The sequence below is a fragment of the Grammomys surdaster genome, unplaced genomic scaffold (genome assembly GCF_004785775.1).
Source record: "Grammomys surdaster isolate TR1022 unplaced genomic scaffold, NIH_TR_1.0 126133, whole genome shotgun sequence".
Classification (NCBI taxonomy): domain Eukaryota; kingdom Metazoa; phylum Chordata; class Mammalia; order Rodentia; family Muridae; genus Grammomys; species Grammomys surdaster.
Window position 1 is genome coordinate 929,029 of NW_021620941.1, and position 15,701 is coordinate 944,729.

The 15,701-nt window shown below is 48.8% G+C and overlaps 1 protein-coding gene across 3 annotated transcripts in view; it reads left to right on the forward strand.

Moving 5' to 3' along the window:
* The window catches only part of Ralgps1 (Ral GEF with PH domain and SH3 binding motif 1), a 239,370-nt gene that overhangs the window by 17,875 nt on the left and 205,794 nt on the right, over nt 1-15,701 (forward strand). For 2 of the 3 annotated variants that reach the window (XM_028757104.1, XM_028757106.1), the window contains exon 2: nt 13,778-13,898. In XM_028757104.1, the coding sequence (XP_028612937.1) occupies nt 13,842-13,898 (57 nt within the window). In that variant the 5' untranslated portion in view covers nt 13,778-13,841. Of the gene's footprint in view, nt 1-9,412; nt 9,421-13,777; nt 13,899-15,701 lie in introns of those variants that run through there. The other variant, XM_028757105.1, reaches the window with a different exon arrangement.

Consider the following 15,701-nt stretch of genomic DNA (forward strand, 5'->3'; position numbering starts at 1 on the left):
GTCTACTCAGACCCTGTCTGCACTCTCTGTCGGATGTGTGCACTCACCATAGAGCAGTTCTCGTTGTCCAGGTCAACTCCTTTCTTCACCCTGAGCTGTCTGCCTTAAACTCCTGGCCAGAGCTCAGATAATCGTATGACTTTCCGGTGGCTCTGGAGTGATGGGAGTCGAGGGAGTCGAGGTTGAGCAGGTGTGACTGTCACCTTCTAGGCACTGTAGTGTGCTGGCCAGTCCTTCTCACTCCTTTCACCCTAGTTCACAAACGCTCTTTTCTTTAGTACTCAAATGCTTGGTGAGCATTCTCTAACGGCCCCTGGCTACAGTCTACATCCTGTCATGCTTTGCATTTTTATCTTTCATTCTGCTCTGTCTTACCTCCTTGGCTAGATGCTCAGCTCCTAGAAGGCAGCTTACACAGTAGCTGCTTAATAACTGTTACTGCACTGAAACCAGCACGGGCTCTGTTCTGGCTCCCAGCTTCCACCCCTTGGTGCCCATCCTCGAATTTAAGGAGAGAGGAGGGGAAGAGGCAGAGTGTTTTCCTAAAGTGTCAAGATTCTGTTTAGTTAGGAACAGCCACTAAAATGTTAAAGGCTGTGACAGGACAGCACTTCCAGGTTCTTCTAGTGGCTTCATCCTCTGTCAGCCTTGATCCTGAGGAGCAGGAGGTGAATTGATGTACCATGTAAATGGGTTCCCTAAAACATACCCACCTATGTGGAGTGGGTTCCCCAAGGAGGATGCCGGAAAGATCTTTTGGTTTACCACGTGGGGCATAAAGGGATGTGGACTCAGCTAAGGATTTCTTAGAAAGCACATGGCAAGCAAGCAGCAGAGTGGGTCAGCCCAGGTCAGCCTGGCTCTGGATATGGGCCCTTCTCTGCTGTCTGCTGCTGAGTCTCACTAGCACTAGTCTCTTGAGAGGTGCAGTAACCGTCCTCTTGCCTGCATGCTGGAAGAGATTTCCCAGCCTTGCAACTCCATGGCGTTTGGGCCGATGTATGTCCCTAGTGAGGTCACAGGTTACCAGCTTATCCCACATGGGTAGCCTGTTGTGAACAGAGAACATACCCTGCACCCAGCTATGAGCCACGTCATGCATGGCAGCCTTGGCAGAGTGCTGCCTCTTTGCTTCATCTGTTCTTGGTGTAGTGCCGTCTTTGAAAGGCCAGCCCTCCTGCAAGTGTCTCTGCTGTGTCCGTCTCCAGCCGACACTGCATCCAGATGTCCTGCAGTACTCATCAGATAGGTCATGGACTATTCCTTGCTGGATTGGGTCACGGTGTGGCCACATTTTTGGCCATCCTTCCAAGATACCCAGAAGAGGGTCACTCAGGCATCACCCAGAGAAATATCCTAAGACCTTTAGTTACCCACAGCCGTCTTCTGAGCAAACTCTCCCATGTTCCCACATTTGACTGAGGCCTATAGGGCAGCAGATGGAGTTTGGCTCAGACACAGGAGCAATGGAATGCCTAGAAATGGGAGGGGCCTGTGGGAACAGTACCATCCAACAATCATCTCACGTCCTCTTTAGAATAACCACCTTTTTATTGGTTCTTGGTGGATTTCACATCATGTGCTCCAGTCTGCTCACCTCCCCGCCCCTTGTCCTGCCCTCCTCCCTTGCAACTTCCTCTCCAAAAGAAAAACATCTTGTTGTGAGGATTATAGTGTGTCCCACAGTACACTCTTTTGTCCACACTTCTTTGCTTACAAATGTTCATTGCAATGAATCTTTGATCTGGTTTGAAGCCTCTGGCTTCTGCTCCACTATCAATACTGGGACCTCTATGGGATGCCTTTTGGCTATCCTGTTATTGTCCTGTGTTATGGACATCCTATAGTTTTGGATCTGTAGGACTGGCTTCTTCACATGCTCCAGATTCACTGGTGGGAGTACATGTTGGGGTGGGCCAACTCAAAGTGCTGGCTTTGGACCTGGGTGGTATCTGAGCTGGTCAGCCCACCAGCTCTCCTGCACCCACACCACCAGGGCCAGCTCTCCAGCCCCGCCCTGGGTAGATCGTCATCCAGTGTTGCTCCCCTGCCCTCGTGCCCTCAGGGTCTGGCTTGTGGACACTCATGCCTTCAGAGCCAGCTCTTCTGTGCTGCCCAGGCAAGGTGCAGGGCCTGCTTTCCTGAGTGCTACAGCAGGTGAGGGTCAGGGCCAGCTCTCCTGCTCTGATGACCTTGGACCAGCTCACCTACCTGCAGTAGGTGGCAAGGGGTGGGGGTGGGGGCATCTCTCTCTTATTCATGCCATAGGGGATGAATGGCAGGGCTAGCTTTCCCATACTCATACCCTCAAGACCAGGTCACCTGCAACTCCTGGAACTAGGGCCAGCTCCACTGTGCTTCCTGGGGTGATATGTGGGGGTGAGGTGGACTAGGTATGGGGGTGGGGATTGCTCTCCTGAGTACTCCAGCTGGCTAGGGCCAGGGTTAGCTTTCCTGCTCTCACGTTCTTAGGGCCATCTTTCCCATGGTGTCCAGGCAAAGGATGGGGCCAGTTCTGCACAGCTCTCAGACATCAACATGGTCCTGGGAGGCAGCCCAGACAAGGGATGTCTGCCTAGCCTTTGGTGGTATCAGACCTCTGCTGCTGCAGGGTGACAGACCCAGACATGACCCTCAGTGGCAGCACAGGCCAGGACCTCAGCATAGTCTTAGGTGGCATCACTGGCTACTCATGTCAGGCTGTTCCTCACTACCCTTGAGTCTGCTTCTCTTCAGTGTGCACATACCTTTTGCTTCTCTCTCTCTTCCATTTCTCCACCACTTACTTGCTCCTCTTCATGGCGCCTGCAGTCTCTGGGTGTCTGGGATCATCCCAGGAGTGGTCTCAGAAGTACTATGCCCTGCCCACACAGTGTGACACCAGGCACTGGGCAGGGGTTGTTTTGGGTGTTGGACTGGTGGTCATCTCAGGCTTGTTCCTTAACCAGGCCCTGTGGTGCCAGACTGATAGTTATTTTTGCCCCCTCCTTCACCCTCAGGTCACATGGCCCATGCTGGCTGGGCTCAGCTCAGCTTAGGCTCACTTCCACTGGCCTCATGTCTTCTTTTTAAAACAGCTGTGTTTATAAATACAATCTCAAAAGAAGAAATGACAGAAAGGTGTAATTACTTATCTAGAATGTTCCTTAATTTTAAATTTCTTTTTTTTTTTTTTTTGGAGACAGGGTTTCTCTGTGTAGCCCTGGCTGCCCTGGAACTCACTCTGTAGACCAGGCTAGCCTCGAAATAATTTTAAATTTCTTAATAAAAAAAAAAGATCTGTTTTAATTGAGAAGATAATGCATAGCCAAACCCAGTAGAATGGCTAAACAGAAGCCATGACTTCAAGTCCCCACACGGGGTATGAAGCATGCTGTTAGCCATGGCTGCTAACCCCATCTCTCTAATTCTTTTTGCGATAATACTAACGTGTATTTTCAGCCATTGCTGCATAGGGGATACCTATTCCATGTGCTAAACAACACAGATGGGACTGAGCCTTGTATCCATCTTCCTGTAACAGAATGACTTTGCCCCTGTGCTTACCTTGCCTGTGTTGAAGGTCCTAGAGACAGAGCTTCCGTCTCCTCGCCCTGCCCCTCCTTTCAGGTCCTCCCCTTACAGGAGTGTGTTACAGGCTTTCTCTTCAGCCCATCATCCCGGATACAGTAGGTCTCTGGTGTTTTAAGAAACTTGTAACTGTTTAACAAACAGCTTCCAAAGCAGAGCTCCACTAGGCACCACCGGCTGACTGAGCTCTGTGCCCCACCTAGCTCATTCCTCCCTCTGTGCCGGTGCACTCTGCCATTGTCAGGTACCTAGTACTCCTGCTGTCCCTCTCTGGTGACAAAATGGCTTTCTTCCATAAGGACAGCTGGGCATGTGTTGGCTGTGTGGCCCCTCCTTGCAGCCTGTTCCTGCCAAGATAAGATTTGTCTCTTCTTGGGATTTAAGGATCTAAGTGCTGGCCTTCGTGTGTGTGTGTGTGTGTGTGTGTGTGTGTGTGTGTGTACATAGCCACTTCCCTCACTCTGAAGAACCAAGCTCTGCTGTTGTGCAGTGTGGTCAGATTCTTGCCTGTTGATCTCTTTGTTTCCCTCCCGAGGCCCCCCCAGCTTCATGTTACTCCAGGTTCCCAGTCTCACTCCAGGCACTTCCAACAACACCAACCCCACATTCTGAGAAATCCCGCCGCCTAGCACTCCTTTATGAGTCCGCCAGACTCACTGCTAATGGCCTGGGCTCTGTGCTGCCAGCCCACCTCTCACTCCACCTCAGTCCAGTGATGAACAGCCAAATATTGACAGTTGTATGAAGTAATTTGTAAAAATAAATGAATCATTAAACACCTATGATTTGAAATTCAAGCCAGCTAAACAAATTCCACCCTGACTCTGACATCCTAGTCCCTCACTGTCACTGCCCAGAGGGCAGACATGACTTCATACTATTGTACACTTTGGTGACTCTGACTTGGCAGTGTTGGAGTACTAGTATTTATTTAAGCATCTGGCCACTAGGTGGCACCAAATTGCCACGCAGAGCTCTGGTCTCTCCACCCAGAGGCTGTCTTTAGTCCAGTGAGCCACCCTTCAAGTGTGCAACTACTTTTACCCCTAGGTGCTGTGTTGCTCAGTGTTTTCCATACCTATTATAAATAGACAGCATTGAAGTGTACAAAACGGTAGAAATGTAAATGCACCTGGAGGTGTCTTTGGAAATCAGGGGTGTTAGTTTAGCAGGTTTTCTGTATGTCTTCATCATACGTGTGCATGTGTCATCAGCAGCCTCAGGCACATGGAAGTGGCACCTTCTTAGCTGTGCCCACTGGAAGCCAGTTCTCCCGCCCCGCTCATGGACCTCCCTAGTTTTCTTCTTTACCATCGATCACTTGCTGATTACTGAGGGGTTTCCAGTTTCTTCCTTGCTGCTGTGCCCCTGGAATCCAGGATAGTGCCCAGTACAAACAGGATTTGAGCAGATATTTGTTGGCTGAGTGAATGTGCCGATTTGAGCAGGCCCCTGAGCTGTGGGCATCTTTCCCTGTCTGTAAGTCCCGATGTCTCGATTGTCTGATCTGCTGCTCAGAACTTGCCACAGACAATGCAGTCTAATCAGGTGCAGAAGCACACGTGTGGGTTAAAGTCAGTGACCTCCTGGAGCAGGCCTGGTGACCTGTCCTGACATCCCTGCCAAGGCCTCATGCTGTGCTTTCAGCTCTTGTGGATCTTTATATTTCCAGGCCTGAAGGTGCCATGTCTGCCAGGAGTCCAGCCAGGGCTCCCAGGGGACCGTCCACATCAAAGCTGCTAATTCATCATCTGCCATGTGATCCCACAAACCTTTTCCTGGCTTTATTAGCTGTCTTTGGTCTTTCCATGTTCCTTTTCTAACCTGAAGTTAAGCTTTGCTAACATATTTAAAGTTGCTAGTTGGGCCATGGGTGGCTCAGTGGCAGAAGATCTGCCTGGTGTGCAGCAGGCCCTGGGTTCCATCTCCAACATGATAGGAAGCTAGACAGAAAGTGTTCGCGAACACACAGACACACAGACACACACGCATACGCTGGCCACTAGTTTCCTTGGCTTTCTGCCATTCTTGTGACCCTCAGGGAGAGCTTCTTCCTTCCAAGACTAAAAACACACAAATCTGTTTTTCCTCAAATGTTTTAATTTTTCTTTTTTGGTCTGTTTTTGTTTGTTTGCTTGTTTTTTGTTTTGTTGTTGTTGATTTTTGAGACAGGGTCTATGTAACTCTGGCTATTCTAGAACTCACTCTGTAGACCAGGCTGGCCTAGAACTCAGAGAGATCCGCCTCTGCCTCTCAAATACTTGGATAGAGGTGTGTGGCATATGCTTGGCGAACCCTTTTCTTATAAATAATAGATAAAGTTTTTAGCGAGGTCCTGGCCTCCCCAAGTGAATAGTAAATTGTTTCATCAATGTTTTAGAATGATGCATTTTACTCTGCTATCTGAACTGCTTTTGATTGTATAGCAATCCTTATTGACACCCCAGCCCGCTCTCCAAGGGACTTCCTCTCTGCTGATCTATTCATCAGTTTCAGGATCTGTTTCATGGCTGTGACTTCATGACAGGACAGTGTGCTTCTGATTATATATTTTTTCCATGAGACTTTAAAAGCTACTTTTAATTATTATTCCAGATAAAAATTTTGAATCAAATTTGTTGAGTTTCAAAAGGAATCCTCTTTGGATTTTGAGCAAGTTGCATTTATTTTATTTATAGATTAATTGGAGAATTGATGGATTTATGATATTGTCTCCAAGAGAGTGAAAGGTCTTTAAATCTTCTTTAAAGGAAGATTTAAATGTATTTTTATTTTATGTGTACGGATGGGTGTTTTGCCTGCATGAATGTGTGTTCTGAGTGCACGCACTGCTTGTGGAGACCAGCAGAGGGTGCCGGATCCTTCGGAACTGGAGTTACAGATGGGGCTACTGGCTGTGGTCGTGGGTCTACTGTAAGAGCAGTGAGTACGCTTAATGGCGGGGCCATCTCCAGCCCCCAGGACTCTTTAATAAAAACGTTACATATATTTACTTTGTGTGTGTTTGAGTGTGTATGTGTGGAGGTCCGAAGACATGTTACAGAGGTCTTCTACCATGTGGTCCCAGGGACCAAACTCAGGTTGTTAGCCTTTGATAGTGTGAGCCTTTGCCCCTGAGCCATCTCAGGCCCTTAAAACCTTTTAATGAGAGTTTATAGTTTTCTTCAGGTGATCTCTGTACATTTCTTTAAACTCCTGCCCAGGTCTGTTCTGGTTTGTGCTGTTGTGTTTATTGCTGGATGCTGTTAGTGGAAAGGAAATAAATGGCTTTGAGACTGGATGCACAGCACCCACAGTTCCTTCCCCTCAAGCTAGTCCTGTTTGTCCATTCATGTCTTCCTTCCTCGGATTGTAGAGCTGAAACCGTTTCATTCATATTTTAAGTCTCCTTGTTTCTTTCAGCAAGATTTGGAGAGGAGAAAGCACATACAGGGGGTGCACTTCATGCACTGGAGAGCAAAATCAATTTATAGAAGGTTGTGAAAATGTCACCTGTCCTCACATACTTGTGGACATTTACACACTCTCACGTCAGCAGGCTCTGTAGGGTTTGGGATGGGCTGCGGGAGTTTGGAGGGCCGGTTGAGCCCCTGCCTTTGCCTCTGTTCACAGGTGACAGACCCTGTGTGCCTGTCTGTGCCTGCTCTCCCCTCGCCTCATCCACTCTGCACAGTTCCCCTCCTCCTGGGGGGTGCCCAGCTACTTATTAGGAAGTTGGGGCCCAAGGACAGTGCTTATGGTGTTTATCGAGAAACATGCCTAAGTCCTCCGCCCCACCCCTGCCCTTGTGGTTTCGAGAAGAACAGCTTGGTCTCAGGAGGAGGTCTGGCCTACAAGAGCGAGAGCCTCACTGTGAGCCAGGCTGGCACCAGGCATCCCAGTTCAGGGCTCTCTGGGTAAAGGGGTTCCCATTTAGGTTTTGCGTGTAGGAAAGTGCATCCCTTTACTGCACACCTTGTAGTTTCTAAATCTACACTGGGAAGGGTCACTGTGTAGAATGGAGGCAGGGACACAGTGGGGGACTGCTCAGAGGGCTTTGGGTGGCTTGGGTCTTCGGAGAAGACTTGGCTTCAGAGATGCACAGAAGCATCTCTGCACTTGCCTGCCAGAGACTTTACCCCTCTCCTTCAGATAATGTTGCTTGCTTAGTCCCAAGGTAGATGTTCTTTGAATCATTAAAATCAAGCATGTGATTGAATCAGGGCCCTATCGAGTTGGAGAGGGGCCCAGAACATTAGACTCCTGATCTAGATACCCCATCCTTAACAACACAGAAGGGAACTTTCTTCCCAGGCTTCTGAGGTGGAAGTACCTCACAAGGGCGTTTCCGGGGCTCTTGAGGGTGTCTGACTTCACTTATCTCCAGCCTCTGAGCAGCCTGGGGCTTTCGTGGCCCATTGGCCACAGCAGGTGTGACTCACTGTGGCTCTGCTTCAAGAGGGCCCATGCTTGTGACTCCTAAAATAGAGAGTACTGGAGGAGGGGCATAAGCAGAGCAGGCTCCTCCCCATTAGTCTTCCACACAGCTTCTGTGAAGTGACCACAACAGCACATCCTAGTTCACCCTTGGATGTGGCTCTTTCTCCCACTCTGTTTGGGATCCATTTTTATACTTGCTTTCAACATTTGGAAGAAATAACACTCTTGTAATTGGGCAGGCCTGGTTATGTGCATTTTCTTTGAAATGGCTTCTACTGTCTTAGGAAAGAGTGATTATTCTGCATTCTCCACAGGGTCTGCTCATTGGCCTGCTCTTCTCAGACCATCCTGTGGTTTCCTGAGCTGAAATTGTTGAGGAGCACTTTGTCTGGAAGGAACCCAGGGCTGCATCTGGGCTTTTCCTTTCCCTCTCTGAGGCTCCCCCCTCCCCAGACTCTTGTAATGAGTGGAGAAAGACGTGGGGTTGTTCTGTGGTTCTGATAACAGCTGCCACGCTCTTAAGGAATTACATCATGAGAACTGCTTTTACTCTTGCATTTGGGTTTCCAGGAGGGCTGGCAGCAAGAATGCGTTTGCTTGTGTATGCAGGAGAAAGGGTGGGGGGTGCTGAGAGATAGAGAGGTCGAGGGAGGGTGGGAAGGATGGGGTTTTGTGTGTACAGGCTGCTATGCCCAAACTAAGAAGCCAATAGCACCTTCCCAATGGATACAGAGAAAAAAAAGTGTGAAAAAGTGTGTCTATACATAATAGTTTAATTCATCTCCCTCAGTCACTGTATTCACATCTGCAAAATGGTGTCTTAGTATTGCTGTTGTTGTGAAGAGACATCATGACCATGGCAGCTCTTAGGAGAAAAACATTTATTTGGGACTGGCTTATAGGCCAGAGGTTTATAGTCTGTTATCATCACGGTGGGAAGGATGGCAGCATGCAGGCAGACATGCTGCTGGAGAAGGAGCTGAGAGTTCTATATCCTGATCCACGGGCAGCAGGAAGAGAGAGGGCCCTGGGCCTGGCTTGACTATCTGAAACCTCAAAGTCCACTCCCAGGGATGCATTTCTTCCAGCAAGAGCACGCCTCCTAATAGTGTCACTCCCTGTGAGCTTATGGGGGCCACTTTCATTCCGAACACCACAGATGGGCTTTACAGAAGGCACATAAATCCTGTCTCCAGAGTCTGGGACAAAGTCTCTGTGTAACAGACTGTGGCAGAGGCACTGAGGACCAAGCTGTGTTTGCCGTCCTTAGGGTCCAGGGCTGAAAGCCTCTGCACAGAACAAGGGCTGGTGGACACTTCTCATCAGCTGAGGGGAGAACAGAGGCAGACACTGATGCTATGGCCACACAGGCTCCTGTCCTGCTCCCTGAGCTTTCCCAACACCTGAGAATCCAAGGACACAGCTGAGGAGGTGAGAAGGGGCCTCTGCTGATTGTTCTCAGTGCCCTATGCTGTGCTTACATGCTTGAGGCCCACCTCTCATCGTCTGACCAGGAAGATCCTTTCTCATGCTTCATACCAGCACTGTGGCTCTTCTTAGTGGGCCCATGTTGACCCTTTTAATGCCCCAGTTACACACATCTTCATGCTGCAGGAAAAATAAGCCTGCCCCATTCCTTCAGAATCCATGCATGCTGAGCTGGGGACAAGGCTCAGAGATTAGTAGGACTTTCTGTTCTTCTCCTGGGCCAGTTCAGTTCCCAGCCCTACAACTGCCTGTAACTTTAACTCTAAGGGACTCAGTGCTCTCTTCTAGCCTCTGAGGGTATATCAGAGTATATACAGGATGTGCGTGCACACATGTGTGCACACACACTCACATAAAGACACACACATAGGAATATACATAGACACACACACATGTACACTAAATAGAAATAAAATATTACAGGATTCCCAGTACCTCCAGGGAAAACCTGTAAGCCCCCAACCACCACACTGCTGCCTGTACAGCTCCATGAACTCCTCCCTGTAGCCTACAATGTCCTTCTGCTGTGCCCTAGCCTATCTGCCCACTGCTTCCTGCCAGGTCCCAGCCCAGGTACTCAGTAGCCTCAGGACCTGACCTGGATGAGAGCAGTGTTGCTCCGTCCGATTGCTCCTGCAGTTTTCTGCACATAGATCTCTTGTTTGAGAGCTGCTGTCCATCTATGAGGCTATTTCTGTCATGTCGAGACATGCAGGAGTCAGACAGAAACAAGCGTTTAGGCTTTCTTTCTAGCTTCTGCCTTCCATGGAAAATATGATGGGCTACACATGGGCAGGATCTTCTCCAGGGAGACTGGGGCCAGGGGAAGGGGAAGACAGGTCCAGACTCTTAGATGAGATGGCCCTGTGCTTCACCACTCTGCTTGCTTCTCTGGAACCCACTACGGTAACGTCTGTCCCAGCAATGGAAGCCCATGCTTTCACAGCACAGAGCTCTGGTTTGCTTGTTTAATGTTTAAAGTTAATTGTTTGCCGGGGAGTGATGGTACATGCCTTTAATTCCAGTATTTGGGAGATGAGGCAGGTGAATCTCTGAGTTTGAGGCCAGCCTGGTCTACACAGAGAAACCTTGTCTCGAAAAAAAAAAAAAAAAAAAGCTAATAGTTTGCATAGGACCAGAGAATGGGACCGTATAACTAGAAGCTTGTAAGGGAAGGGCACAATGCTACAGTAAGTAATGACATTGAGAGTAATGCTGCAGTAATAATAACAGCTGACAGTAGTGTTACAGTAAGGAATAACAGCTGACCTGGCCTGCAGAAGTGTTTCACATGCCTTTTCTGTCCTGTGGTGGGAGGCACTATGAGGATGTGTGCAAGCTCATGCCCTGGCAGACTGTCCAGGATTTGAACTCATGGGGCCTCAGTTTCCCAGAAATCCAAGTAGTTCCTCCTGTCTGCTCTGAGTGATCTGTTCTTCCTGGGGCTGTTGTGGCAGAGACATAAGGGATGCTTAGCCAGTGCCTTCCCCAGGAGGGGTTCTGATACTGGTGTGTAGAGAGCCCGTCTGCAAATGGGGCTGGAGGAGGGTGGGGCTGGCAGCACATCTCTCTCCCTTTAACGTGTGTGTGTGTGTGTGTGTGTGTGTGTGTGTGTGAGAGAGAGAGAGAGAGAGAGAGAGAGAGAGAGAGAGAGAGTATATGTGTGTGCATGAGCGCACGTGCCGTAGCATGCATGTGGAGGTCAGAGGACAACTTGAAAGGAATCACTTCTCTCATTTTACAAAGAGGGTCCCAGGGAGTGAACTCTGGTCCTTAGACTTGTTAGTTAGCACATGCCCCTGCGCACTAAGCCATCTCCCTGGCCATGGTAGCATCCTTTGGAAGAAGCCAGTCACCTGAACAACTTAAGAGAGCTTCTGATTTGGTCTGTATTCAGAAGGTTGGGGTCCAGGCCTGGTTGCCCCAAGGATGCTCACAGAGTGCTAGGCGCATGCAGATAGGAGCAACATATACCTCAGCCTTGAACTTGGAGCAGATTGGCTGGGCTGGTTTGAGGCAGCCTAAGAGGTGTGGGCTTAAATTGCTATGACTGCACTCTTGAGCTGGGTTTATTTTTCATTTGTTTTGGGATCCCTATTCTGGAGCTCCTGTGCCCTTCATGGAGGTTCTATCAAGGGGCCCTGTCTACTCTCTACCTGGGAGGATTTTTCCTTGGTTCTGGGTCCCATCTCTTCCATAGTAACTAACATTCCCTTCTCAGTTTGTCATGGTGTTCACTCTGTCACTTTAAAGGGAATGGCAAGCAGGCCAGGTTAGGTCCCGTCATGAAGCTCAGGGTGCATGCAGCTTAATCGTCCCAGGTCCCAGGTCCCACGTTTTTGGGTTGTCCTTGTCGTCATCCAGATTTAGAGTACTCTCATCACCTCAAAAGCACTCCGTGTCTGTGTGCAGTCTCCTGCCATGGGCACTGTCCCCTATAAATTTGCCATTTCTGGGAATTTCCTAAAATGGAATCACTCTGTACATTCCTTTGAATCTGACTTTGTTTCACTAGTGTAATGTTTTTGAGGTTTGATCATGCTGTGGCTTGTGGTAGTGGCTCGTTTGTTTTCATAGCTGAATAGTAGCATGCTGTGTGGCTAGCTCCCACTGCCTTGTTATTCACTGGGTGATAGACATCTGACTTGATTCCAGGCTTGCTGTGAGGAGTAATGCTGTGATAGGCATCCTCTGGATATCTGTGCAGATGTGTTCATCCTCTGTAGTAGACGCCTGTGAATCAGATCACTGGGTTGTTTTAACCAATCGAGAAGCTACCAAATTGTGTTCTGAAGAGCTTGTACCAGTTGTCTTCTCATCAGCAATGCTCAAAGACTTCACCCCCCACCCCCAAAAAAACCCACTAGATATAGTCTAGTTTGGTTTGGGTTTTGTTGTCCTAATTTGGACATCCTGTTTGGTCTTAAGTTCTGTCTTTGTGGTTTGGTTTGTGTTTCTCTGGAGGCTTTCCCCTTATTAAGTAGGTGTGTGTGCGTGTGCGTGTGCGTGTGCGTGTGCGAGAGAGAGAGAGAGAGAGAGAGAGAGAGAGAGAGAGAGAGGTGTACATCTATCTGTATGCATGCATGCATATGCATAAGTATGTGGAGGTCCTGAGTCCCATGGAATTGGATCCTGAAGCTAGAATTCAGGCAGTTGTGAGCCATCTAAAGGGGTGCTTGAATTTGACAATAGACTCGGGTCGCTTGGAGAAGCAGCGCCTGCCCCTCACCTCTAAGCACCTTCAAGGCCCCTCCAGGGTGGACTTTCTCATCTGCCACAGATTCACCATGCCCTGAGTCAAGTTTATCACTTTCCCACCAGACCTCCTCCACCTCTCTGTCCCTTCCCTGATGACAGCTACATCATCCCTCAGTACCTTGCAGTAAACAGCGGGGTATGGTCTGGTCTGGTCTGGCTGCTCTCACTTGTGCTGCATTATTTTCTGTGGACTCTGTTTCTGCTGTCTCCCAGCCATCATTCCCCTTGCCACCCCAGCTCAAGGCTCCCACCCTTGGGTAAGTGCAGTCAGCTTCCATGGTGTGCCTAGATCCTTCCCTCTTCTGCCGAGAAGCTGCTGGTGATTTTCAGTGTTCTGGGAGGTGATAGATTCTCTCTGGAGCGTGTGCACATGAGCAGTCCAGGCAGAATAATCAGACCTGATCTTCAAGCGGCTCTTGGGTCATGCTGCTGCTGAATAGATTAAGCAAAATGCACCAGAGCATTACCTCTATGAGCCTCAGTTTTCCTCCACAGAAAATGGGCAGGATTAACAGGCCTTCCTTGGGATAGTGGAAAGGAGAAAATGAGTTGGAGGAATTGAGCATGTGGTCCATGGTTGACTACTTTATGGGATCAGTTGTGATGCCACAGTGTGATGTCCAGTTTCTTCACCAACCTTCATCTCATTTGGAATTACAAATTCTGGGGCTTGTGAGCGCCTGGCACACCCTGGGATGGATGGACAGGTGGGACCCAGAAATCTGCAAGGGGCAGGATGGTTGGGCGTAGATGTGGGTGAATGCTACCCAGAAGAACTAAGGAAGCAGAAGCTATACAGCTGTTGGACGCCAGTATTTGTCTTAAATGTGCTGCCTTCTGTATGAGCTCAGTAATGGCACAGACACAACCATTTTCCATGGAGGGAAACAGGCACAGGCTCTAGGGCCTGAGCTTGAAGGCTACCAGTTCACACCTTTCTGTTGGCCTGAGCTTGAAGACTACCAGTTCATACCTTTCTGTGGGAAGATGGCATGATCCTGTGGGCTCAGAGCAGATTTTTATGGATATCTTTGCCTTGCAGGACCTCTCCAGCAGGTTATGTCACCAACAGAGGTGACACTGAAGTTCCCTGTGGCCTGGAGACTATGTACAAGAGGAATGGTCTGATGGCTAGCATGTTGGTCACCTCTGCCACTCCACAGGTATGAGGGCTATGGGAGGGTAGCAGGAGGGAGACATGACCTGGGGCTCTAGCCATGAATACAGGCCTTCTTAGGGCCTGCCACTTCAGACAAGAGGTCTAGGAGCCAGTTAGCCCTGTGGATGGTGGTGTTTTCTGAAGTTGTTCTCTTAAAAGAAAAAAAAATATCTGTCCAGTCCAGCCATGGCAAGGACTACGTTCTATTTTGGTATCAAGAAGGGATCAGATCTTTCTCAAGAAAAGCCACTGTTAATTATTATAAATAAGCTATGCGTTCCAGATGAGGTCAGACAGAAGCTAGTCCAGCTGGCCTGTACTTATTTACCTTGCTTCTTAGGAAATGTCTGCAAAGGCTGGTGGTCTGAATGGCCTAAGCAGGCACGCTGTGAGGGGTTTGGGATCTGCTTACCAAGCTCAATAATGACATAGTCACCCAGGAGGAGGGGTGTCATCTGAGGCTGGGGCCACTGTGTCTGGGCTGTAGTTCTAGCTCTTCAGCATGTTGGTGAAGCAGCGTTGAGTGTGAGCTTCCCACAGGCAGTTTTGAAATGAGCTGAGATGAACTCACCAGAGAGTCAGGGGATCATTTTCTTATCAGTGTTTCAAAATTTTTTTTCTTGGATTTATCTCTAGTCTTGAAGTAAAAAACTTATTGATGCCTTTAAAGATTTAAAAAATTTTTATTTTAAATCATGTGTATGTTCACATGGCTGCAATGCACATGGAGGCCAGCAGAGGGCATCAGATGCCCCTGGAGCTGGAGTTAAGAGGTGATGGGGAGCTTCCTGGTATGGGTACTGGGAACTGAACTCCAGGCTTTTCCACTCTTAACCACTGGACCATCTCTCCAGCCCAGTCGATGCCATTCCCTAGGAGGCCAGAGTAGTTTGCTGGAGTGCTGAGTCATCCTCATCCCCACTGTCTCTCACCTGCAAATAGGTTTGGGGCTGCTTTTGATTCAACAGGTACCCTGTACCTGAGGGTTTGGGGCGTTAAAGAAATGCCTTAAGGCCTGACATCCCTGGAACAGACTCCGGAAGCTAGTGGAGCCACACTTCTGTTTGTGTTTGTAACCTGCACTCGCTCTAGAGTGAAGCATCCTTCTTCTTTAAGCGTGTGTGTGTGTACAGATATGTATAGTCACACACTACTCTGTGTATGTTCAACCCTCTGTGCATGAGACCACCAACCATGCATCAAGAATGTTCAGAAAAAGAATCACTTCTGCACCAGGTATGTGCAGACTGTCTTGTCATTGTTCTCTACATGGCAGCAGTGACGTTTGCACAGCATTGATTTTGTATTAGGTATTAGTCATCTGGAGAGGCCTCAGAATATGTGGGTTGACACATGTAGGCTCTATATACACATGTGGGCTCTGTATGCACGTGCGGGCTCTATGCTAAGTGTTATATGCATGGAGTTTGAACACTCACAGATTTAGGGCCTCCATGTATATGGCTGTAGGTTTTTGGAATGAATACACACCTGTAAATTGAAGTGCTTAGCAACCCCATGTGCCTGGATGGCATCTTCACCTCCATGTACACCCAGATCACCATAGGTTTTTTTTTTTTTGCGTGCTCCCCAGGTGCTCTCATTCCACAGTAACCCTGTCAGCTATGCACCTTTTTGTCAGATTATGGGTGAGGAACTCAAAGCACAGAGGGGAGAAGAAACTGTGGTTCCTCTGTCTGGGCAGATGGGTGGTTCAAACCCACTCTCCCTGACTTTTGAGTTGGTGTCCTTAACGCACTGCCCCGGCAGCCTGGCCGGACTGTGTCTTGAAGCAGGTGAAGCTTCT